The 26265-nt window shown below is 41.7% G+C and overlaps 1 protein-coding gene across 1 annotated transcript in view; it reads right to left on the bottom strand.

Annotated features, from left to right (window-relative positions):
* Positions 1–8188: 8188 nt before the first annotated feature.
* LOC141105785 (kelch-like ECH-associated protein 1A) overlaps positions 8189–26265 on the bottom strand; it is a 41349-nt gene continuing 23272 nt past the window's right edge. Inside the window, exons 4-7 of the mRNA XM_073595903.1 lie at positions 19706–20382; positions 15003–15208; positions 12898–13074; positions 8189–8521 (exon numbers count right to left, since the gene is read on the bottom strand). Of these exons, the coding sequence (XP_073452004.1) occupies positions 8358–8521; positions 12898–13074; positions 15003–15208; positions 19706–20382 (1224 nt within the window). The 3' untranslated portion in view covers positions 8189–8357. The remainder of the gene's footprint in view (positions 8522–12897; positions 13075–15002; positions 15209–19705; positions 20383–26265) is intronic.

Below are 26265 nucleotides of genomic sequence, written 5' to 3'. Positions count from 1 at the left end.
TATTAGCCATGCATATGTTGGGGATAAGGTGCTTAAAGTGGTTCTAAAGCCTAAACATTTTACCCTAATGCATTCCCTGTATTAACATAAACAGATGCCCACTTGTCCACTCAGCCCAGCACTGTGTCATCTGTACTAACGTTCTCCTCTCTCCCAGGCTTTGCTAAGCAGGAGCCATTGGTTTCCACTGCTGTTAGTCAAATCATTTGACGGTAATAGTGGGGGGTGGGGCTGAGACATGCTGTCTGTGTCTATGGACGCAGGCAGCACTGCTTGGAATCTAGGCCCCACGAGTGCCCCCATAGCAACATGTGTAGGTCAATAAAGCATTTCATACAGAGGAAGTCACAGGACAGAGGAAGTCACAGGACAGACTTTTTACCACAGTGACATTTAAATTTGCACACCGCTGGACTTGATTAGATTAAGGTTGATCTGTACAGTACGGTTTACTTTATATGAAAGTTAACCACTTCCCGCCCAAGGTACGTCCAGGGACGTCCTTGAATTTGTGGGGGTATAACTGAATGATGCCTGCAGCTACAGACATATTTCAGATATCTTCTTGCCGGCGATTCCCTACACTATAAGAATGATCATAGCGGATGTTACGCCGCTTGATCGTTCTTACGGGCGGCGAGAGGGGACGCTCCCCTCCCGCCACCCTCCGGTGCTTCTACCAACTCACCGCTTCCATCGGTGAGTCAGAGACAGGATCCGCCGGCTCCAGATAGTGATCATAGAGATTTCCGGTGGACCATATGGTTATGACGATGTTATGACGTCACGCTCGGCCTCTGCATTCAAACGAATGGCGGCGCCTCAGCTGGGAAGCCGAGATCGTTCTTTTTTTTTTTTTTTTTATTCCAGGCTTCCCAGCCTAGAGGCGAGATGTGGGGTCTTATTGACCCCATATCTCACTGTAAAGAGGACCGATCATACCATATTCCTATTACAAGGGATGTTTACATTCCTTGTAATAGGAATAAAAGTGATCAAAAGTGATAAAAGTAATTTTTTTTTTTTTAAGTGTCAAACTAAAAAAATAAAAACAAAATTAACAATAAAAAAAAAAAAATTTAAAGCGCCCCTGTCCCAGTGTGCTAGCACGCAGAAGCAAACGCATACGTAAGTCCCACCCACATATGAAAACGGTGTGCAAACCACACATGTGAGGTATCACCGCGAACGTTAGAGTGAGAGCAATAATTCCAGACCTAGACCTCCTCTGTAACTCAAAATATGTAACCAGTAAAAAAATGTAAAGCTTCGCCTATGGGGATTTTTACGTACTGAAATTTGGCGCATTTTGCATTCCACGAGTGTTTGCAATTTTGAAGCGTGACATGTTAGGTATCTATTTACTCAGCGTAACTTCATCTTTCACATTATGCAAAAAAATTGGGCTAACTTTAATGTTTTGGTTTTTTTTTTAAAGCATGAAACTGTTTTTTTTCCTAAAAAAAAGTGTTTGAAAAATTGCTGTGCAAATACCGTGTGAGATAAAAAGTTGAAATGACCGCCATTGTATTCTCTGGAGTCTTTGCTAAAAAATATATATATATATATATATATATATAATGTTTGGGGGTTCTATGTAATTTTCTAGCAACAAAAATGATGAATTTTACATGTAGGAGAGAAATGTCAGAATTGGCCTGGATGGGAAGTGGTTAAAGTTTTCACTTGTTTAACGCTGGTGTATTGGTTGATGGTATTGTGGTAACGCATTTTATGCATTGGTGCAATGTGGTGCCATTCATTTTTAAGATGATCCCAATGCATCGTCCCAATTCAACCCTGTTGCAGTGCATCAAAATGCACTACACTGCATCGCAAATACAGTATCTGATCTCTAAACAATGTATTTCTATATATGATGTATTTCTATATAATCATATACTGTATATGATCTATATGATGAATCTTGGAACCATGTGACACTTGTGTGGGATTTTGGTGAAATCCCCGGACAGTTTCACAGAATCAAGAAAGGTCAGGAGGTATGCTTTAAGCCAAATGGCTCAGCATAATCCAGCATTCCAAAAAAATCTTTACTTTGTGCCACTCTAAACTGAAGGGAGATTGCATCGACCTTCTTTGAAATTATAGCTTTTGTTTCAGCGAGTAACTACTCAAGTTGGGCCCTGATGCTTCTGAGACTTGAATAATGGGTTAGCAATAGAACCCACTTTCTCCACCAACTTATGTGCAGGTTGCCTACAGGTATGTTGAATTAGTTAGTGTCTGGCCCAGGCTAGGGAAAAGAGTTAACTTGTGTGGTGCTGTTCCCAGGCTTTTTGTCACAGCCTGCCGACCTGTGATATAAATAGGGAGAAGACTGGGGCCCAAGAGAAACTTAGCAGGATTTTGGACTCTTGGCAGACATGCTGTAGAACTGCTGCACCTTGCAGTCCATTGGAAATATTGGGGATCCAGAGGACAGCTAAGTCATAGAATAGGCCAGCTGTAGACTACCACCTGTAAAGGTATGCCTGGGCAGCCAACCAGTTGTAGCTAGGGTTAGGTTACTTACAATGATCATGTTGAACTGGATTGACAAAGACATTTAAGTAAAGTTGCTTCAACGGTTCTAAGCCTGGTCTGAAGTTTCTTCAAAGGGGTGCATGTCGGTTCTGGCGTATCAAAAGAGCACGGGTCAGAAAAGCACATATGGAGTATGAAGCAAAAGCCACATAAAAACTACTTGGCAGGTCAAGCAGGAGGAGTAATGCAGGTGCTATGAACTAGCGCAATGTACATTTCAGCCAGTTGTGAAGCGTGGTACCTGGTATAGGTGATGGGTCCTCCGGTAGTAAGGGGTTCATTGTGCTGGCTCCCTCCCCATTGGTCGGTTTCCAGTAGCACTTGGAACCAAACCCACATTACGGAGATCCATGACCTAGTCACATGGTATGAGAGTAAAGGCGTTAACAAGTGAACGCATGAGGTCTGTGCTAGGTGCACGGTGGGACCCAATTCTGTCACTGGGAGTAATGTGGCAGAGCTACTCTGGACTGGTGGAGAGGGCATGGGCTCAGCAGCATCCCTACTAATCACAACGGGCATTAAGTTATAGTGTGTAGTGACATAGGACAGCACTTTTCAGAGGCACTCTGTACTTTTATTACTGCGCGCAGTGACACAGCTCATCTCTAAGTCAGGGAACTGCCTGCCTTAATGTTTAATTCTCCCATGACCGCAGTCCCTGCCTGGTCCCAGGCATTGTTGTGCGTGTTTATTGAAAGAATAGGTAAATCTTCAGCTTGTAAAACAACCCATTCAGTTTATAATAGAAATGAAAGGCAAATATTTATTTATACATATAAATAATATTATGAATACATTTTCCCCTTTTTTATAAGTGATTGCATAATCTTTCCTTAGCTGCATAAGAAGCTCAGTGAACTGGTAGAGGAGAAACAGCAGCACACCGACCTTTCTAGTAAATTGCTGTGCAGAGGGGGTGCGTACAAGCCTGATAATTAGATTAGCTCCCAGCACAGACAGAAAACTGACCATGCTGTGCTCTCATATCGAGTGTGGTCAGTTTTTGATAGGAAATCAGTGAGACTTTCAGAAACACCAGATCCCCAGGCAATATAAAGAAAACTGGATCATTTTTCTCACAAGTACATGGTACAGCAGGCACATATCAGGAATGTTGGTTTGTCATAGACTTTAAGTTCTTATTGAAGAAAGACTTTAAAGAAACATTTGCTTCTGCATTGTAAACTATCATTTAATATTCTGCTGTACATAGAATTCCATTTTCGATAAATATGTATTTTCATAATAAAATTACAATTTACAAAAAAAAAATGCTGGGGTATACAAGGTACAGTTTAAAGTTTCTTAGCAAGTCATCATTGTCAATTTTGGCAATATTAAAAATGTTCTTACAATACAGCCCAAAGAACAAAGCAGAGGTAGATATCATAGGCAACCAATATGTTGAAAACTACTTACAAAGCTCATATTTTTAGAATTATGTAGCAAACATGTTACACAATACAGAGTAGCAGACAGCAGGAAGTAAGCTATACTTCAGGGTCTGTTTAACACTACTAGTATTAAACTGAACCAATATCCTTCTAAAACCTTTACACAAAGATCAATTGTGCCGTCAGTTTATATTAAATACATTCCTGTTACATTAAAACAAAAGATGAAGCGGAACTTCACTCTCTCAATCAACACTATTTGTAGGTCTTATGCTGCTAGCATTATTAAATTGATAGAAAAGTATATTATATGTAATTGCTTTAATCATTTTTTTACTTTTCTTCAGTTGCTTCACGGTTTCCAGACCTAGGCAAATGATTTCAAACATTCCAGTAGAAGAGGAGTTTACTCCTCTAGACACACCCTTCTGTGCCTATTTGCCTGAGCTAAGAGCAGGTGGATTCCAGGAAGTAAATGCTACATACAATTATTTGCCCTTACTCAAGATAGGCACAGCCAGAAATTTGATGAGGGTGTTTTGCAAAGTGATTTTGCAGCAAAATAAAGAGACATGGAGAGATGAATGGATGAGTGAGTTTTCTTTGAATATTACAAATGAAGCGTTTTTGGTTTGTGGTGCAGTGTAGTTCCGCTTTATTATCTTAGTTATTTTGCTTTAGAATGCAGCCACGGCTTGTTTAAAAGTTTGCCCCCACCAGCAGCTGCAAGATCAGGATGATTGGTCACTGCGGAGGAAGCAGTGGTCTCATTGCAGGGGTCCATAATGGCCCGTTGAGTCAGACCTACAGCTCTGCAATCAGCAAAGCTCATGCTCTTTGCTCATTGGACAGCTCTTGCTCTGATGCTGCAGGGGGGGTGTCAGATCTCTGCAAAGAGTTATTCATAGAAAGTAAATATCCCCCTGTGCAGCATGCTGGCAGGGGACAGGCTTTTCTACTCAAGCTGTGGTTGCATTTTAGTTCAATATTAGTTTATTAAAAAATGTACAAAGAGGTTCCATTGCCAAGGTACAAAATGAGAACTACATGTTTAATACAGACCAGTCTTACATCATTGTATCACACTGATTAACTGAACAGTGTAGCATATTGTGACAGAGAGAGGATATCCAATAGAAGTAATAGGAGAAGATTGGGCACTATTGTCATGGGTCATCCAGATCGTACTAGGTATGCTAAAGAATCTGCAAGGTCAATATGGTGTTACCTTCATCGCAGAGTTCAATGGTAGGCATTTTACTTGGTAATATAGTCTCAAATTAGGTAAGAAAGGATGAACAAAAGAGTCTGACATCTAAAGCCACGTACACACGGGCGAACTTTACAACCGGACTGGTCCGATGGACTTTCCGACAGACTTTCAACTGACTTTTAATGGACTTCCGACTGACTTTTTAACAAACAGACTTGCCTACACACAATCACACCAAAGTCTGACGGATTCGTATGTGATGATCTACACCGGACTAAAATAAGGAAGTTGATAGCCAGTAGCCAATAGCTGCCCTAGCGTCGTTTTTTGTCCGTCGGACTAGCATACAGTTGAGCGGATTTCTGGGTCTGGCGGAGTTACGCCGTAAAGATTTGAAGCATGTTCCAAATCTAAAGTCCGTCAGATTTTAGACTGGAAAAGTCCGCTAAAGGTCCGATGAAGCCAACACCCACTTGTGTGACAATAATGAATGAATATTCGCTATTGTCTTCCTCATTCTCCTCCCAGCCAATTCTGTCTCCCCCAATTGAGTCTTAGGACTCCCTGGCCAATTGTGTCTCAGGACACACTTCCTGTTCCAGTGTGGCTGGGAGGAGAATGTCTCACCAGGAGAATAGGACAGAATGGCCCCGACTCTTCCTTCCTCCTGCCTCCATAAGGTAGGGCATCATGTACATTCACAGTGCACTGCCTCCACGGGGGGGTTTGGTGATCGCTGTCTGTCTCTTGCCGGGAGGGGGTGTTGGGTGATCGCCGGCCATCTCCCATTGAGGGGGGGGGGGATGCTGTTAGTTTGTGCTTAAAATCTTGAGCACCAGCTGCCACTGGGGGCAAGTATTGAGAAGTGGCAGGGGAGGTGAGTAGGGTTACCCAATCACGGCTCATTCATCCATTATGGCTACATTTTAAAGAAAATTAACTGTAAGACTTTAAACATCTATTGTTTTGATGCACTTGGAATGCAATTAGCTAATTTAAACTGCAATTTCAATTAGGCATTAAATTAGATCTAAACTCAAATTAGAGATTTTAAAAATGATAATTGTGCCCAAGCAGGATCCTGAAAAACAACCTACCCCTTGCATCTGCAGTTTGGGTATTCTAACAGCCACCATAGGTGGGTATCGGAATACAATTAGCACAGTGGGTGATTCGTCCACGCTGTATAGCTTAGATTAGGTTATCTGTATATAATAAACAAAACGTCTTATTAACATAAATTAGGTTACAATGGTAGCTTCTTTCCATTGGTCCTACAAGGTTCCAGACTGAAAATCAGTCTCCATGACTCTTGTGTGACTCCTAGCATAAAAAGCAATTATTTTCAATTTATGCGACATCTCTATAAATCTAATGAAAGTGAAAGTGATGGTGTTCTACAATAGGTATGGAAAATAACACCCAAATAGCAGCTTTCATAAGCTTTTGAAAGCCTGTCTACATGTGTGTGTAGAAAGTGTTAACACATAGTTAATTGCATAACTTTTGCTTTAGTTTTGAATAGAGTGGAGAGGGATTAGAACCCCCATCAGTTTTTTATTGCTGTCTGTTCCCCGTTAGGGAGGTTGACCCCCTCTATTTGTCCTGTTTAAAATTAGCATTGAAAGTCAAAGTAAATGAAAATCCCAAATTTCAGGTTGTCCCCAGAAAAATAATAGAAGGGAAATCTTCCAATTGGGACACTAGTTATTATTATTATTATTATACAAGATTTATCTAGTGCTGACAGTTTACACAGTGCTTTAAATATAGTTCTAGTCCCTCACGGGTTCCCTAAATTTGCAGCGATTTCCTCTCACTTGCTGTTTTGGCTATGTGACAGGAAGTGAAGGTAAATCTCCCCAATGGGACACAGATAGCAAAAAATAAGCCAACAGGGGCTACAGCCCTCCCTTGTATCCAAAATGAAAAAAATGTTTTGCCTATAGTTCCACTTGAAAGCTTATAGGTCGTTTACAGAAGTCCACCAATCATGACAATTCAGTTTTTGTTGACATTCTTTGAGTAGAAACACTTACATTGCCATTTTTTGCCTTTACTCTTTTTTTAAAAACTAGATTCTAACTATGATCAACACTTGTGTGCCATCCTCAGGAAGTGAAAAAAAAGTCCCAAGGTTTTCAAAGTGCAGTTAGTGCAGTAATAATGTGTCTTTGGAAGGTGCCTATTACTAAACTTTATGTACATCCCAATTACTTTCCTTAATTTTCTCATGTCAGTTTAGGGGTTGTCCCCTAAATATCTAAGTGTTTTTTCATCTGCAATATGTCATTCTCAAACCATGTGCCTTTCACGGTATTCTGCTTTACCAATCTCCTGGCCTTGTCTTCACCTGCCCGTGTTCTGATATCTGAAGTAAAAATCTACTTAGAAGAAAATGAAGTCTGGACCACATACTAAAATGTATCCAAGGGAAAATCCAGACATGACAGTGGCAACCATGTTTGTAACTGCAGCAGACAGCACCAAAAGAATACATGAAACATAAGCAGACTGTTTGGAATTACTTTGTAGGGCTGCTTGGCCTGGACAACTAGAAAAGTTCTGCTGTAAAGATCAAGACGCCCCAGGTTATCAACACTTTTTTTTGGTGGCAGTGATTAAACATTATACACAATACATGGTCATTGCAAGGTTAGAGGGTGCTCCAAACATGGTGTCTCAGTGAATGGACACAGTGGTAATGCTGTGTACATAACTTCCCACATGCAGACGTCTGCATGAACCTCACAACTCATAATACAAAATATAGGTAAACTAGAAAGGTATATACAGCATAAATTGTTTGTATGTAATGCATTTGTGTATTTAAAATATAACATCTCTTATTAAAAAGATGGATTTCAAGTTTTCATCATCATATACCCTGTTTCCCCGAAAATAAGACCTAGTGTGATTGTCAGTGATGGCTGCAATATAAGCCCTACCCCCCAAATAAGCCCTACCCTGTGTCCCTGAAAATAAGCCCTACCCTGAAAATAACACCTACAAGGACTTTAACTAGGGCTTATTTGGGGGGTAGGGCTTATATTGCAGCCATCACCAACAATCACGCTAGGTCTTATTTTTGGGGAAACAGGGTAGCTCAATTTTCACTTTAAACTATTGGCTATTTCTAACGATACCCTTATTATGAGTAAAATGTAGCTACAAACAAAATGACTTTCAAATCTTATTGATCAGGTCTCTTCAGCATCATCAATACCATTAGGACAAGGCTCCATGGTTACAGCTACACCCATGCCACTACAACTTGTTGGCATTTCAGTCACTTCTCTCCATTCATTATTTTCAGGGCAATAACATTCCACAGACGAGAGAAAACCCTCTGCATTAAAACCACCTATGGAGAGAAAACTTTTTTAGTTGCTATTCTGATGGACATTTTAATCTCATGCTACTTAAAAAAGACATTACCTCTGTATGTATGACAATGAATGTACAAAAATATACTGTATAGAAAATTAGTTGTCTAATTTTCATAAAACCCAACCTGTAATGTTAGAGACCAGTTTAGGCTATAAGTGATAGTTGACAGTATCCTGGGAAGAACCGGGCAGAAAGTTAGAAAGGTGATAGAATACACTGCTTCACTCCTTTAATTTCTTTAATTATGATGGCATTCTATATGTTTATTTGACAGATGGCTAAATTTCACTGTCCGCTGACATCACAGAGCTGGTCCAGGCTCCCAACAATAATGTTGGGATCCACCCAGATGCCTGACCGGCAGCTGGCTCAGGCTCTCAAGCATACTACTGAGAACCTGAGCCAGCTGCTCCTGTCCCCTCCACAGCCCAGCACTCCAGTGAGCACTGGAGGGGCAGAGCACAGAGTCTGTGCTCAGATCGGAGCCAAAAACTGAGCAATCCACAGTCTTTGCAGCCATCTAGGCGAGTATGTATTGTTTTTTTACATTCCTGCTCTTCTCTTTTATATTTTATATATGCCTATTTTATGATAATTAGCTCATTTGAACAAAATCGCTTGCATTATCCCTATGCGGTTCAGCAAAAAGCAGCCAACATCAATACTCCAAAAGGGATCCAATAAATTCTCGCAGCAAAGTGGGCCTGTGATTTGCTTATATACGCAACTATAAAGCTAGAATTTGGGATGGCTGCCTTTTTTGTATAACAGCTATACTTACTTTCCTACCTTCTTTTTGCTCCCTTAATATCTGCAGTGAAGAGAAGAATCCCTGTGTAAGCCACGAGTCAATCCCAGTCAAAGTTTACACAAGGCTGAGGACTCTCTCAAAGCCCCATGTGAATGCACGGGTGCCTGAGCAGTAAAAAGCTGCACTGGGCTAAAGAAACAGTAAATATCTCCTAAATTATGAACGTTAAGGCTTGGTTCACACCTATGTAGTTTGCTCTTCTGCAGTGCATTTTGTGTTTTTGCACATGCGTTTTTGATGCATTTTTTTTTGTGTTTTTTTATGCGTTTTGCATTTTTTGGGCCAATTTGTTGTTGGGTGGAATAATAAACGCAAATCGCAGCAAAAACAAACTACATGTGTTTCTGCAGCTTCTCCGTTGAAGTCTATTGATTGGGCGACAAGCTTCACGCGGTGCGGTTTGCCGCAATTTATCGTGGGACAACCGTGGCAGAACCACAATGCATTTTTAGGTGCCATTCAAATGAATAGCATCTGAAAGGTGCGTTGTGTGAATTGTCATTCACACCTGGTTGTTTTGAAATCGCGAACAGAATCGCGGCAAATCTGCCCGTGATTCAAAACGCTCAGGTGTCAATGCAGCCTAAAAAAAGTCCCTGATGCAGGGACTTTTGGAAAGCATAGATGTGAACTTGTCCCATAGAAAACCATGTTAAATGGACTGTAGTGGACTGTAGTGGGTTTCTGCAAAAAGCATTAAAAAAATGCATTGGTGTGAAGTGAGTCTTATGCCCCGTGCACACGATCGGACTTTCCGACAAAAAGCTCACATCCAACATTTGTTGTCGGAAAATCTGATCGCGTGTACGGGGCATTAGGAGATATTCCTTGTACCTACTGGTAAGCTTTATTATAAGCTTACCAGTAGGTACAAGTGTTCCTGCGGTGTTTATTACTGCTTTAAAGTGAACCAGTTGCTTTACTTATCATGGCAAATCCAGGCATATATCATCAGTAGTAATAATTTTTGACACAATATTTGTGGCTCTAAAGTTGACCATAGAGAGAATAATCTGATGAAAATCTAATAAACCTTTACAACATTGTGTTAGATGGCATTTATAAATCAATTAAACTGACAAATATCAAACAAACTGATTTCCACCATGAAGAGAATCATTCTTTGCAAACTGAGGTAAAGAGAGATGGGCAGTTCAGTGACAACTTATGTAAACTTTGCTACATGTCTAAAACATACTGTACAATGTGGACAAGAGACAATTTTAACCAAAATTGATTTACGAATTACTTGCATTTTTAAGATTATCATCATCATTTAAAAATTCATTTCTAAGAATCTTTTCAGGTTAGGCCCAAAAATCATCCAGTCTATGTCTGGTTTTTAGGGTAATATGCAGTGTATTTTTTAGTCTTACATGTTTAAACCTGACCTCCAAGCAGAGAAAAAAAATCTACCTTCCTTAAAATTCCTTAATTCTTTCCTTAAAAATCATTTAAAGTGTGTGCTTTAAATGCAGCTATCATATGTTAAGCACAAGCATTCTAGCACAGAATCGCTGAGAGATGGAAGGTCGGCACTAGGAGTCAGGGCTCATTCACACCACAATGCATCCTTTAACGCATGCACGCTACATTGCGGAGCGTTTTTTGAAATGTGTTCTAATGCGCATTTTACATGTGTTGCGTTCATCTTTGCCTTGATTTTCCTTGTAGTGCGTTGTATTTATGCGTGCATTTAAAGGTGTTGCATTGCACTGAAAAAAGTAGTGCATGCCATAGTTTTTTCAGCCCTGGGCAAATGCAAAGCAACACAATGTACTGGGAATGTGTTCAATGCATCTGGTATGAATATACTCTAAGGGACAACTTCACACTATGCAAGCTGGCAAATCGCAGAGCAGCTGGAGTGATCACCGCTCCGGCCGTCCTGCATTGCCAGCTGCCCTAGATGATAGTGTAATGTGAGCTTTATTTGAAGTGTCCAAATGTACACTTCTATCACTGCAGGGTCGGGCAGCGCACTGCGCTGCCTGACATAGCAGTGCGATTCAGGCTGATGCGCTGCTATAAAATGCAGCATGTCTGCATTTTAGTGTAGCACTAGGCTGTGTTGCAACGTAAATAGGACACATAGGAATCAATGGTTTCCTGTGTGTCCCTGCGGTGACAGACGTTTTACCACACGGTAAAGCGTCTGTCACTGCACATAGTGTGAAATGGCCCTTAATCTTAAGTTGACAGGGAACATGCCAAAAAGAGAAGTTCATAAGATCATATTCCCCTGCTTGTCCCACCTTGGGGAATACTCCAGCATAGAAGTTGAGGTGCTCATCATTTGAAAATGGTATAATCTCTTCTGCTGGACCAAACTAGAGGATTTATCAAGAAAGTGATCCTGGTGGTAATATCTGGAGTTATCTGCAGAATGTGTTTGAAGCCCCTTAAAGGGGAAGACACATTAAGACCTATGTGTATATGTAGGTCAACAACCCTAAGTGAGCACATAGAGAGAAAGGTGGTAGAGTTCACTCAGCACAACTACATGAAAAGTACTCATGAGCACAAGAGGTGGAGTTTTATTTTTGCACACGGATAAGATGAAGGGACAATAGATTTATTATACATTTTGATGGTTTATTATAGACATTTATGAAAAAGTTTTGATTACTGACGGACATTTATACAAGAATTAATAGCACAACGTTTTTGATCACTGGCAAGGTCGCATTGGGAGTTATTTACGAAAGGCAAATCCATTTTGCACTGCAAGTGCACTTGGAAGTGTAGTTGCTCTCAATCTAAGGGGTAGATCTGAAATGAGTGGAAGCTCTGCTGATTTTATCATCCAATCATGTGCAAGCTAAAATGCTGTTTTTTTATTATCCTTGCATGTCCCCCTCGGATCTACAGCGACTTTACTTCCGAGTGCACTTTCAGTGCAATTTCAAGTGCACTTGCAATGCAAAGTGGATTTTCCTTTAGTAAATAACCCCCATTGTGTGATATAATATAGGGTATGAATGATTGCGTTCCACTATGTAACATAAAAAATACAAATGAATTGCCTTTTACACAATTCATGCATCTTCAAATAGAAAGTGGTTCTAAAGGCTTAAGGATTTTTACCTTAATGCATTCTCTGCATTAAGGTAAAAAACCCCTCTGTACTGCAGAATCTCCCTTCAGGGCCCCCAGCCCCCTCCCCCCCTTCCCTTATACTTACCTGAACCTGATCTCGATCCAGCGATTTGCATGAGAACAGTGACTCTCTTCCTTCTCACAGGGCAGCCATTGGCCCCCACTGGGGGGGTAGGGCTGAGCCGTGCTGCCTGTGTTTATAGATGCAGGTAGCGCAGCTCAGGATCAAGCCCACATGAGTGCCTCCATAGGAAGCAGCTTCCTATGAGGTCGCTGGACAAAGAGGAGGAGCCAGGAACAAAGGTGGGAGACTCCAAAAGAGGAGGATAAGGGTTACTCTGTGCAAAACCATTGCACAGAGCAGGTAAGCTTGACATGTTTATTATTTAAGAAAAAAAAGGGTCACTTGAAGTACAAAATGCATAACCTTAAAATCTTACCAAGAGCATAAATCTTCCCGTGGTGCAGAGTCAGGCCTTGTGCGCTCCGTTTGTGTTTCATGGGTGGCAAAAACTCCCAGTAATCTTCGTCTATATTGTAGCGTTCTACAGAGTTAAGTTGGTTTGTGCCATCATATCCCCCGACAGCATATATATAGTTGTCCAATGAAACTACTCCTGTGGGAATTAACTTTATTATAATATGTTACGCTTTAGTGATAAAGTCTCATAGTAACACTTTCAAAATCCATAAACAAACTGTTGATTTCAATATTTCTGCAAGGCCTTTTGCATATGGGCAAAACCCCCCCCAAAAAAACCAATGGGGGTTATTTACAAAAGGCAACTCCTATTTGCACTACAAGTGCACTGGAAGTGCACTTGGAAGTGCACTTGGAACTTCAGTCGCTGTAGATCTAAGGGGGACATGCAAGGATAATAAAAAACAGCATTTTAGCTTGCACATGATTGGATGATAAAATCAGCAGAGCTTCCCCTCATTTTAGATCTACCCCTCAGATCTACAGCGACTGTACTTCCAAGTGCACTTCCAAGTGCACTTGTAGTGTAAAGTGGATTTGCCTTTCGTAAATAACACCCAATGTTTGTAGCCTTATACAGATTTTTTTTTACGGATCTGAACACAGGTGCATTGTTGTAAAGATCCGTAATGCAGCAATACATTCAGAGTCATAAAAAAATGGAAAATTCTACATTTAAATGCAGTCTGTCATGCGTATAAGCAAGATCTTTATGGAACACAACTTTTTTTTTTTTACTCGGGATCTTTCTGCCAGCAAGATCCTGTGTATGAACATCAGTAAATTATAACATACATGTGCAAGAGGCCTTGTGCCAGAAAACACTACAAAAACTACTATATTTGCCACTTGGCTCCTTTTTTAAAGTACAAATCCAAGCTGTTTTTTGAAGGACGTGGCAGGGTAGACCTTCGGAAGAATGCCCCCACTAGTATATCATGTCATTGGCCTATAAAGATGCAGCTTATAGAGTCATCTGGGTCAATTTGATCCAAGCCTGACTGAAAACGGCAACAAGAGCTTTTGCAGATCATCTCACCCTAGTCTACAAATCAATTAGCATTTGAAAATGATTGCTTTAGTGTAGTACAGATATGAGTGAACCCATGCCTGCCTGTATACAGTTCAAGGAGTCTCCTAAAAGCTCTGTCTTTTTAAATCTTACAGGAACACTCACCTATGAATATACTTCTTCACTTTTCCTTTTAAAGAACATTTTCTATTAGAAAGAGGTTGGATATGCAAGCATTGTAGGATTTAGAAGCTTAATTCATGATCCACTTTGCATTCATGTGTAGCACCCTCCTACTTAGGTTTCTAGGATGTTGGGCAAATTTAGTTCATTCCTGCTCCTCTCCTCTGTAGTAGAGCAGTGGTTGATTGCTTTAGGCTGTGTTTCACAGGCTGCAGGTTTGATTGTTTCCCCCTGTATTCTAGAATCCTAGTGGGCTGGAAAACGAAATTAACAATCGGAATATTTATGAGACTTCAGCTAATCCCTGGGGAGGTGTCCCCAGTAGGTGGCTGAGCATGAAATTATCCCAAAACTAGTTACAATTTTTAATTTCTAACAAAGCATTGATATGGACTTGCTAACGGAGTTAATTTGTGAACTTATTATTGCATGAAGTTTGAGTCATGAGCAAGACTATTTAGTGATTTATTGTTGATAAAGCTGGCCACTTCTGCTTTCCTAATTTTGCCGGTTTGCAAGGCTGTGTAAAGTTTATTTTTTAATTCAAGCAGAATGCAAGGAAGTAGAAATTCTATGGGGTTGATTTACTATCGGGTGCAGCTTTGAATAGAAACCAATTAGCTTCAAGTTTTTTTTTTTGTCAAAGGTTAATTGGACAAAGCTGAAGTTACAGCTGATTGGCTACCATGCACAGCTGCACCAGATTTCGCACTCTTCAGTTTTAGTAAATTGACCCCTATGTGTCTATGCTTTTATGGAGTAGTAAGCTAGTGAGAGTATAGTATTTTTTTCAGATATAGTAAATTAAATAAAAATAGGTTGGTGATCTGTATACTGTATATGGAAGAGATCTACAAAATGATATGCACCTGCCCCACTACGGATGGTCTTCATTGAAGTTACTGGGTGCCACCTGTTCTCATCAGGGTCATAACATTCAACAGTATTTAGTCGGTTTTTCCCATCAAATCCACCAATTGCATACAAAAGCCCACGACTTGATGTGACTCCAGCACCAATGCGAGCACCATTCATGGGTGAAACAAATGTCCACAAGTTGACTTCAGGATCGTACCTAAAGTAATGCAATACATAAAACATCATAGCTGATGCAAGAACAATAATAGTAAACCCACAACTAGGCACATGAAAAGATACTGTATTCTGTTTTGAAAGAACATGTAGTTTCAGTAACATGACCTGATATAACATTCAACATACCCAGTTCTTTGAGTGACAAGGATAGATATATATTATACATTATATACGTTTTATCAGTAAAGCAACACAATATTTATAGCATAAAAGCTTAAATGTGGGCTTTATAAGTCATTAGCTAGGTACCAAAAAGATACCTCTAATGACATGCTCCCCACTGGCGGCTGCTGCTTCTTTCTTGAAAAATGTAACTTACATGTAGCCTCTGATTCACTTGCAGTGGTGAAAATGACAGTTGGGCTGGAGCACAGTGTTGACAGTAGGTCACTCAATATACAGATCCTCCATAGAGAGAATGTCTTGTGAACTGCACAGTGAGTGACTCATTGGGGGTTATTTACTAAAGGAAAATCCTGAAAGTACACTTGGAAGTAAAGTCACTGTAGATCCGAGGGGGACATGCAAGGAAAATAAAAAATTGCATGATAAAATCAGCAGAGCTTCCACTCATTTCAGATCTATCCCTTAGATTTAGAGCGACTGCACTTTCAGTGCACTTTCAAGTGCATTTGCAGTGGAAAGTGGATTTGCCTTTCGTAAATAACCCCCAGTGTGATAGCTGTGATCCAGCCAAGACTTTCAGCTTCCCCACCCAAGACTTCAGTGGTGGCATCATCTTAGGCTACATGTAAGTGACATTTTTCAAGAATGCAGTAGCAGCAGGGCTGGACTGGGACAAAAATTTGGCCCTGGACTTCATCCAGACTGGCCCACTTTGACAGGTCTCTCCCATGCCGGCTTGCCACCCAAGCCCCCCCCCCCACTAGCCATTAGCCGTTCTACATTATTTCTCTTATAGGCAGTACCAGTGGGGAAGCTAGACATTATTTCACCTGGGGCAAAGAATCAGTTTGGCGCCCCCCCCCCCCCCCCAATGGGACAAGATTAGGCAGGAAAGTGAGGCCGCCCTCCTTCCAGATCGTATGATGAGCTTCTCAGTGCTGACTCCTGAGCATCATGTCTGTATTCAGGCGCGCTGCATAACTAGCCAGGGAGAGGAGGTGAGCACTGCGGGGGGGGGGGGGGACAGAGGACCGGAGGGAGGCAGCGGTCCACTGTCACTGAAATCGGCCCACTGAGCCATCGGCCCACCGGGAAACTCCCTGTAGTCCCAATGGCCAGTACATGCCTGAGTAGCAGTCATTAGTGGGGTTCACATCAGAGGTCACTTATTGGTACCTAGCTAATGCCCCAATATTGTTTTTGCCAACACTTCAGCGTTAATATAAATTAATACTTAAATAATTATTTCAGTGACCATTAAACTATACAAAGACAGAGCCTATTAATTTGTATCTGGTAAACAATCAGTGCTTGTAAAAGTGCTTGTAGTCCTATTCCTCCTGCTTCTCTGTATCTCTATCCTATATCATATATTTCTCACAGGGGGAATTACATTAATAGTGCTGAATTTACACCCACCTTACTTCTCAGAACTCATTCCAGTAGGGAGGCGGCCTCCATCTACCTTTTTGCTTTTATCAGCATTGCCCTTACCCCTCCCAGTTACCCTTTGCAGAAGAGTGCTCTTGCTATCTATCAGCGATACTTTGCAGTCAACTTTACACCCTCATGGCCAATGCACACAGCATGCAAATAGACCACAAAGAAGCATAGAACACAGAAAGAAAACACATACAGCACACACAGAGAACAGACATAGCAAACACAAAATATTTTACACGCACATTTGTTTTTTAAATAAATGCAGAGATACAGTGAAAAGAGTCAAATTCCTTTGCATTGTGGTAGGCAGATGAAAACAGGAGGCTCGAGTGTTTTAGTCCCCCACTACAGCACATGCAAGCAGCAGAACAAAAATGGTCGTCTTTGAAAATTCATCAGGAAAATACTACTGTTCATCAGCAACCCAGGGACCAATGCAACACACCAACCAAACCAATCCTCTAGCTAGTCACCCCAGCACTTGGCGATGATGAGCTGGCAACCTAAAAGCAGAAGAGGAACACAGATCTCGCTTATCCTAGATGGCCAGTATTCCTCAGCCAAGATGGCACTGAGCACCATGAGGGAGGACTCTGCTTCCAGGCTTTCTGCAGACTACAAAGACAGCATCTTTGTAGGCACCCAGCCAGGTGTATGGCACAAGGGAGAGGACATTGTGCAGGAGGAGCTTACAAAAGCCTCTGCAGCAACCATCACAGAGCTCAAGCCTTGTAGGATAGTAGGATAGACAAGACCACCAACAATTCTTGATGGTCATGAACAGATCACAAACAGTCCAGAAGGAACTAGTCTTCCTGAGCTACCAGTTTGAGGACTTTGAAAACATAGTCCATTGCATTAATATTCACATCTGGGGCCTCATGGAAACCACAGAGGATCTGCAAGATACCTTGATGGTCCTATTTCAGTAGCTAGCTTCTGTCTAGCCCATAGACCGCCTCAGGATGGGACAGCGCCCATACAGTCCTCAATTCCAAGAGAAAAAGTGGTCCACCGTCTGAAAATATAACAAAACTACATGTTTTCTGCACCAAGGACTGGCTTCAAACCACTGACAAATGATATGCTAGTTTTCAGAAGGTTTGCCTACAACTTCCTCTGGATGCCTCTACACCCCCATATTTTGGGACACTAAAAAAAACAATCATCATTCTCCCAGACATCCTCACACCATCTTACATGCTTTTACATGACTCTGATCTCCAGTATTCGCTGCTTCTGCACATGCTTGACTCCACACAGCCTTTCCTTGGTCTGACTATTGCTATCACAAACAAACATAGCCTTTACTAAGGTAACGCCACTTTGTGGCTCCTTCCAGAGGTTTATTAACAACTAATTTTTATGCTAGTTATTATGCATACTTAAATTTACACCAGTTGATCAGTTTTGAGCAGGCCCCATTCAAGGAAAAATGCCATGGTTTATCTGATTAGGTTGTTATCCTACATGGGACTTTTGTCTACAGTCATTTCAGAGATTTCTTCCACCCCCCACCCCCTATTCCACCCTGTATAGCTGCACGACAACCATGTCCACCTGTGCCTGGAGAGCACCCCCTCAAGTGCTTGCAATTGGGACTGCTGTACTGAACTCCATGTGCCCATGGGGCAAGTTATTTTGTCTGGGATAGTTACCCGTCCCTATCTTACAGTCAGTTATGGTCTTATTTCAGAGGTGTGATTCACTGACTGTTATACCAAATGTATGAACTACCTGTCCTGTAGAAAATATCATTGTACTGCACACCTTGTTAACTGCTGTAGGAATTGAAGGCACATTAGGTGGTTAATTTACCCCTAATAAAGTGTAAAATGTGCTATTTAGTGCTTATGTCTAACCTCTTTCAATGATCTCTTTTGATGATCTTGACTATGTACCCCCATACAGCAGTGTGCTTTTTAGTTTTTGGGGCCTCCCTTCTGCCTTTTTCATCTATGACTGTTGATATTAATATTCAGTATGCACTGAAATCTAGGGAGGTCTCAGATGCACACCTAAGGCCACCATACACTATGTGCTCAGTGGCATAAGGACTGTTGGGGCGCTCAGCTTTAGATTCCACATTTATTACCCCCCCCTTCCTCATTCCCATTCCCTTGCAGCTTGTTAAAGCACTCTGGGGGTTATTTACTAAAGGCAAATCCACTTTGCACTACAAGTGCACTGCAAGTCGCTGTAGATTCGAGGGGACATGCAAGGGTGATAAAAAACAGCATTTCAGCTTGCACATGATTGGATGATAAAATCAGCAGAGCTTCACCTCATTTCGGAGCTTTCCCTCAGATCTACAGCGATCTACAGCGACTGCACTTACAAGTGCACTTCCAAGTGCACTTTCCGTGCACTTGTAATGCAAAGTGGATTTGCCTTTAGTAAATCAACCCCTCTGTTCTCTCACACAAACTCTCCTGCAAATATTCTCTATCTGCATACTACGGTTTTTCAGACTTTCACATGCTTACAGAATATATAGTTTCTCATTATACATTGTTTATCTTGTTGCACTCTAACCTTATTTTGTATTCTTACAGTGTTCATTATTTCACTTTTGTATGTCTTTTTGAAACCTCTTTGTAAAAGGAATTTCACTACCAATAGGCATTAGGTTGAATCACTGCCCAACTTCTATCAACTTAAACAAAAACAGAAATGACGGTATGTTATTTGAAAATATACTGCGTTAATAAGTGCAGAATAAGTATTAGTTATGTCCATTACACTTCTTCCTTCTTTGAAAGGCTCTGTTCAGAGCAATGAGATTTTGTGCTCTAAATGTACTGTAAGTTGTGCTCAATATGTTCAAGTAATCTGCATGAAGAGTTAAGAAAGAATATTGCCTTTTTCTAAGTTCTCTTTTGTTTTTGTCTTACGCCTTTCGTCTTACCTTTCAACACTTTTGTGGTGTTCAGAGGCAGAAGAACCCCCAACAGCATAAATGGCTCCATCTATTACACCTACTCCAACACGATTTCTTGGTACATTCATTGGTGCTCTTTTTGTCCATTGATTGGTCATCGGATTAAAGCAGCTTAAAGAGTCTGAATCTGCATTTTCTGTAGCAGAATGATTTCTCCCTCCTACAGTGTAAAGCAGTCCACTCACAGTACAGGCTCCAAGACCACTCCTGGGCTCCAACATGTCAGCAAGCGTGATCCATTCCATAGTATGTGGATTTAAGGCCTCCAGAGAGGTCAGAGAATTCTGTTGGTATCCACCCGCTACATAAATAAGCTGATTTCCCCGTACTTTCGTTGGTGGAAGAGGCTTATGTAATGACATTTCTTGGAAAATCTTATACAGAAACTTCCTACATGAGTTTTCCTTATTGAGAATGGGGCAATGCTTTAGCTGCACTGCCAGAAATTTTGGGGGCAAAGCATAGAGATGAATGGCATTTAACAAGACATTAAAATACTGAGCTCTGCTGCTCACATCCCACTGCATCCATCTTACACAGGCATTGTATACCTCTGTCTCACAAAGCACATTTAGGCTTTCCTGACTAACCAAGTCCAACAGTTCGCAGTGATTAAGGTTTAGAAACTCTTCTTCTTTGGTTACCTGAAATAAAAAATAAAAAAAAAATGTACTTCACATTACTTTTCTTTACATTGTACGTTACAAGTATTTGTTCTCCTTCATCTGAATTAATTGTGATAGGTTTGTGTATATGGAGGTTTTCTATTTATTTGTTTTACGGTATTGTTGTATGGTTAAACTAGATGGACTTGTGTTTTTTTTGCAACCTGACCATGTAACATTGTACTGTATTTTTATATTGACAACTGTGATGCACTAAAAGTTGTATAGTTAATTAATGAAGGTAAATAAAGTTTAAAAAAAAAACTTAAGACAACCAGGACAAGTCTTGTATGTTATTTAACATGTTTCACTGGCTGAAATTGTAGTTATCAAACAGAAAAAAACTTAGGATCAAGATCTGGGATTGAAGAGAAAGTTGCTTTACCTGGCGAAGTTTATTTTTTTAGCTGAAATAATTTCATGCTAGGATTTAGCCCATGATTTAGAAAGGATGTAGTTTAAAAATGAGAGATTCTATTTTTACACAGTTAAAGCAGAACTGAAGGCATTTTCATAACACATGTGAGCAGGTAGGCTATTTATTGCAGAAGAGACATGAAATGTCTCTTCTACAATAAAATAAACCTAACTGCCTGCTTACAGCATCCTCAAGCATGTAAACTGAGCTGCACATGTGTAGCTCAGCATACATTGCCAGCACAGTCCCCATGTGCAGGGATGACTGACTCCTGCACATGTACAGTAGTAATGTCATCCCACACCGGCCCAAAGACCAGAACTTGGGGAGAAGATGCCTGGGCTGGCGAAGGACATTAGAGAGGCGGTAAGTACAGTATACTGACTTTAGTTCTGCTTTAAAGGGGTTGTAAAGGTATTTTTTTTATTTTTTTTAAATAACAAACATGTTATACTTACCTTCACTGTGCAGCTCGTTCTGCACAGAGTGGCCCCGAACCTGCTCTTCTGGGGTCCCTCGGCGGCTGTCTCAGCTCCTCCCCGCAATAATTAACCACCTTAATGCGAGCTCCCTCGCATGGTGGTTAGTTATTGCGGGCGCGCTCCCGTGATACAGCCGGCGGCTATAGCCGCTCGCTGTATCACTCGGCCAATGGCTGCGCTGCTTCCAATCCATCCACTGTAGCCAATCAGCGGCCAGGCTGAGCAGCGGAATCGAGGACGTGAACGAGCAGCCGAATTTCGAGGGGTCAGGTAAGTAAAACGGGGGGGCTGGGGACGGCGGTATGGTTAGTAGTTTTTTCACCTTAATGCATAGAATGCATTAAGGTGAAAAAATTTTTACCTTTACAACCCCTTTAATCTTTGTATAAACTACACAATTTCTACAGTATATCAGTCTGAAAGTGGAATTCCAGGCAACCAACAATCCAGAGTTGAAATTTATATACTTTGGTTGTACCTGCCAAATAATATATTCTATTCATTCAATCTTGTGATTTAAAGAGCTCTGTTACACTGTATAGTCAAGCAGTTAAAACCCCTATTTTTTGTTTAGCTTGGCAGCTCCTTGTTTTACATCTCGCTTTCAGCCTATGTTAAAATGAATCAGCATAATCACCTTTAAGATCAAGGATGAGTCCCAGGAAAAGTAAAGCTGGCCATACACTGGCAGATTTTCAAATGAGTATTCCTACAAAAAACATTGTCAGCATATACGATAACATCAACAGATTAGAAGAATGCTGTTTGAAAGCACTTCAAACTTCATAGGCTTTTAAAATTAGATTTTGGTATGAATGAAATTTCCCAAACGAAAACCACATGTACAGTTAGAAATTCATTTGTTGGGAAAAATATGAATATTTACAATCCATTTATAAGTCCATATTTAGGAGTAGGGATGAGCTTCAAGTTTGAGTCGAACATCGGCTGTTCGCAAGTTTGCCAAACAGCGAACAATTTGCTGTGTTCGCGGCAAATTCGAATGCCGCTGAATACCCTTTAAAAGTCTACGGGAGAAATCAAAAGTGCTAATTTTAAAGGCTTATATTCATGGTATTGTCATAAAAAGTGTTTGGGGACCTGGGTCCTGCCCCAGGGGACATGGATCAATGCAAAAAAAAGTTAAACAGTGTTTTTTTCGGGAGCAGTGATTTTAATAATGCTTAAAGTGAAACAATAAAAGTGTAATATCCCTTTAAATTTCATACCTGGGGGGTGTCTATAGTATGCCTGTAAAGGGGCACATGTTTCCCGTGTTTAGAACAGTCTGACAGCAAAATGACATTTCAAAGGAAAAAAGTAATTTAAAACTACTCACGGCTATTAATGAATTGCCGGTCCGACAATACACATAGAAGTTCATTGATAAAAACGGCATGGGAATTCCCCACAGGGGAACCCCGAACCAAAATTAAAAAAAAAAAAATGACGTGGGGGGTCCCCCTAAATTTCATACCAGACCCTTCAGGTCTGGTATGGATTGTAAGGGAAACCTGCGCCAAAATTAAAAAAAAAAAAAAAAAAAAGGCGTGGGGTCCCCCCAAAAATCCATACCAGACTCTTATCCGAGTACGCAACCTGGCAGGCCGCAGGAAAAGGGTGGGACGAGAGAGCAGCCCCCCTCCTGAACCGTACCAGGCCACATGCCCTCAACATTGGGAGGGTGCTTTGGGGTAGCCCCCCCAAAACACCTTGTCCCCATGTTGATGAGGACAAGGGCCTCATCCCCACAACCCTGGCCGGTGGTTGTGGGGGTCTGCGGGCGGGGGGCTTATCGGAATCTGGAAGCCCCCTTTAACAAGGGGACCCCCAGATCCCGGCCCTCCCCCCTGTGTGAAATGGTACCATTTCACTAAAAAACTGTCAAAAATGTTAAAAATGACAAGAGACAGTTTTTGACAATTCCTTTATTTAAATGCTTCTTCTTTCTTCTTTCTTCTATCTTCTTTCGGTTTCTTCCTCCATCTTCTTCTTCTGGTTCTTCTGGCTCTTCTGATTCTTCCTCCGGTGTTCTCGTCCAGCATCTCCTCCGCGGCAGCGGCGTCTTTTTCCCTTCTTCTCCTCGGGCCGCTCCGCATCCATGATGGCATGGAGGGAGGCTCCCGCTCTTCTCTTCATCTTCTTCTCTTCTTCATCTTCTTCATCTTCTTCTCTTCTTCATCTTCTTCTCCGGGCTGCTCCGCATCCATGGTGGCATGGAGGGAGGCTCCCGCTGTGTGACGCTTCTCCTCTTCTGACGGTTCTTAAGTAACGGGGCCGGGGCCACCCGGTGACCCCGCCCCTCTGTGATGCACGGTGAATGCCACAGGGAAGTCCCGTCAAGTCACCGTGCATCAGAGGGGGGCGGGGTCACCGGGTGCCCCCCCGTTATTTAAGAACCGTCAGAAGAGGAGAAGCGTCACACAGCGGGAGCCTCCCTCCATGCCACCATGGATGCGGAGCGGCCCGGAGAAGAAGATGAAGAAAATAAGAAGATGAAGAAGAGAAGAAGATGAAGAAGAGAATAAGATGAAGAGAAGAGCGGGAGCCTCCCTCCATGCCATCATGGATGCGGAGCGGCCCGAGGAGAAGAAGGGAAGAAGACGCCGACGCCGCAGAGGAGATGCTGGACGAGAACACCGGAGAAAGAACCAGAAGAGCCAGAAGAAACAGAAGAAGAAGAAGATGGAGGAAGAAACCGAAGGAAGATAGAAGAAAGAAGAAGCATTTAAATAAAGGAATTGTCAAAAACTGTCTCTTGTCATTTTTAACATTTTTGACAGTTTTTTTATTCATACAGTACAGGTTATATGATTTGATTCTTAGACCATGAGACATCCCCAAGCACTAAATCAAGGAGTGGGAAACACTGTGGCGTAATTGCAGCAACAGGGCCACAGGAAGAACAAGAAGGGTCAACAGACTCAAACCAACAGGCAAGAGAACAAGCGCCTGGTAGCCGAAGCAGGAATCAGGAATCAGCAAAGCCAACTGTCAAAAAACTGTTAAATGAGCACAAAAAAACAGGCAATGGCCCTGTAACCCCCTGAGAAGGACCAATGCTAGATGCTGTAAGGAACCCAAGAACCCCAACCTCTTTGGTGAATGGGGTCAAGTAGGAAAAGAGGGACACTTTCCCTGGGGGGCAGAAGTCCAGGAAGAAGTGCAAAATAACCACCCAGCTGGGTGGAAGAGGAGGGGGGAGTCTCATAAGGGAACTGCTTTGTGAGGAACGGAAGACAGGTCAGTTGTGAAGGGAATACATGGCAGGTAGCCATAGTTGACAGTCCTGACCCTACCCATAAGGCAATTTGTAAATGTTTAACATGCCATCAAGACAGGACACAGGGAGGGAAAATTACATTCCTATAGAACATTTCATAGAGATGCAACTAAAGGGTGCCAATGCCAGCCTGTTTATGAACATAGGGTCAATGATAGACACAATGTTGTGCTGAAGGGAATGTAAATAAAATGATTAGACCCAGATACCCTTAGCAGTACAAGGGTGGTGTCGGAAGTGGGAAGTTAAAGTATCAGTGTTTGGGCAAATCATTCAGAGATTTAACTCAGGAGCTTTTTTTAAAAAAATGTCTCCAAGACACCCTGGAACACGAAAGTTCAGGATTTGATTAAGGATGTACTTTTTTAGCAACACCAGGTGTGGTGAGTCCAGTAATATAAAAACTACATTAAAGTGTACAGTAGGTAGTTGGGGCGTAAAACCCATCACATTGCAGTTAAAGTGGTTCTAAAGCCTTAAGGTTTTTCACCTTAATGCATTCTATGCATTAAGGTGAAAAACCTTCTGTGCTGCAGCTGCCCCCCAAACCCCCCCTTTTCGTTACCTATGCCCATCCGATCCAGTGATGTGCATGAGCGCAACGGCTCCTGCTGCTGTCTCTCTCCTCATTGGACAGATTGATAACAGCGGGAGCAACTGACTTCCACTGCTGTCCATCAAATTAGGTGACACGAGAGCAGAGGGCAGGGCCGAGTCCTGCTGTCTGTGTCAATGGACGCTGCAGTGCAACTCGGGAGCGAGCACGCATGGGTGCCCCAAGGGAAAGTGGATTTCCCTGCAGACACCCGATGAAGAAGAGGAGCCAGGAGCACCAACTGGGGACCCCAGAAGAAGATTGGGGCTGCTTTGTGCAAAACCATTGCACAGAGCATGTAAGTACAGTATATTTTTATAACAAAAAACAAAGCTTTATAATCACTTTAAAGTTAGAGGATCTCTCATATGAGATTGTAAGCTGCAAGGTGGTGTAGGAAAAGGTTTACTTTGTGAAGCAGCAAGTAAGAATGTGCAGCAAAGAAAAAAACAACAGAATACAGCAATAGAGACTTATCATAACCTTACCTATGAGGCTGAGTAAGTGAGACAATAACAGTAAGGGTAAAAAACACTCAGTTTTTAGATTACCCCATTACCTGTGCTTTTATAACAGTGTGTGTGCTTAGCACTGCAGTATGTCTTATAGGATTAGGGATTTAGTGTAGTATATATCCAGGTAATAATCCAACAAGATGTGTGTAGTCAGGAACTGCTACGTAAAAGTACAAGGAGACCCTGTGTTACCTTATCCACTTTGGTGGTCCCATCCAGAGTACAGGCTTTGCCCGCCAAGGTGGAGAACGAGTCCTTGGGTCTGGGTGCCACATGAATGGACCAGGGCTCTGGACATTGATATATATATATATATATATATATATATATATATTAATCACTCTGCAGCTAACGCACTTGTTACACCACCCACCAAGGTGAGCCCTGAATGCAGAATCCAGTACCTGAAGCAAACATTACACACTGGCCCCACTGTTCCGGGTCCGGGCATGATTCCAAGGCTGAAGGGGAGACTGGTGATCTCCATTTTTTTTTTCTTAATTCTTCAGAATAAGGTTGTCTAGGTACCCAGTAATCTTCTTATGGGGCTTCTTAAGGAGGCAAGAAGA

Source organism: Aquarana catesbeiana, linkage group LG01, assembly GCF_042186555.1.
Source record: "Aquarana catesbeiana isolate 2022-GZ linkage group LG01, ASM4218655v1, whole genome shotgun sequence".
NCBI lineage: Eukaryota > Metazoa > Chordata > Amphibia > Anura > Ranidae > Aquarana > Aquarana catesbeiana.
Note: the sequence above shows the minus strand (reverse complement) of the source record. Positions and strands in the feature narration are given on the sequence as shown.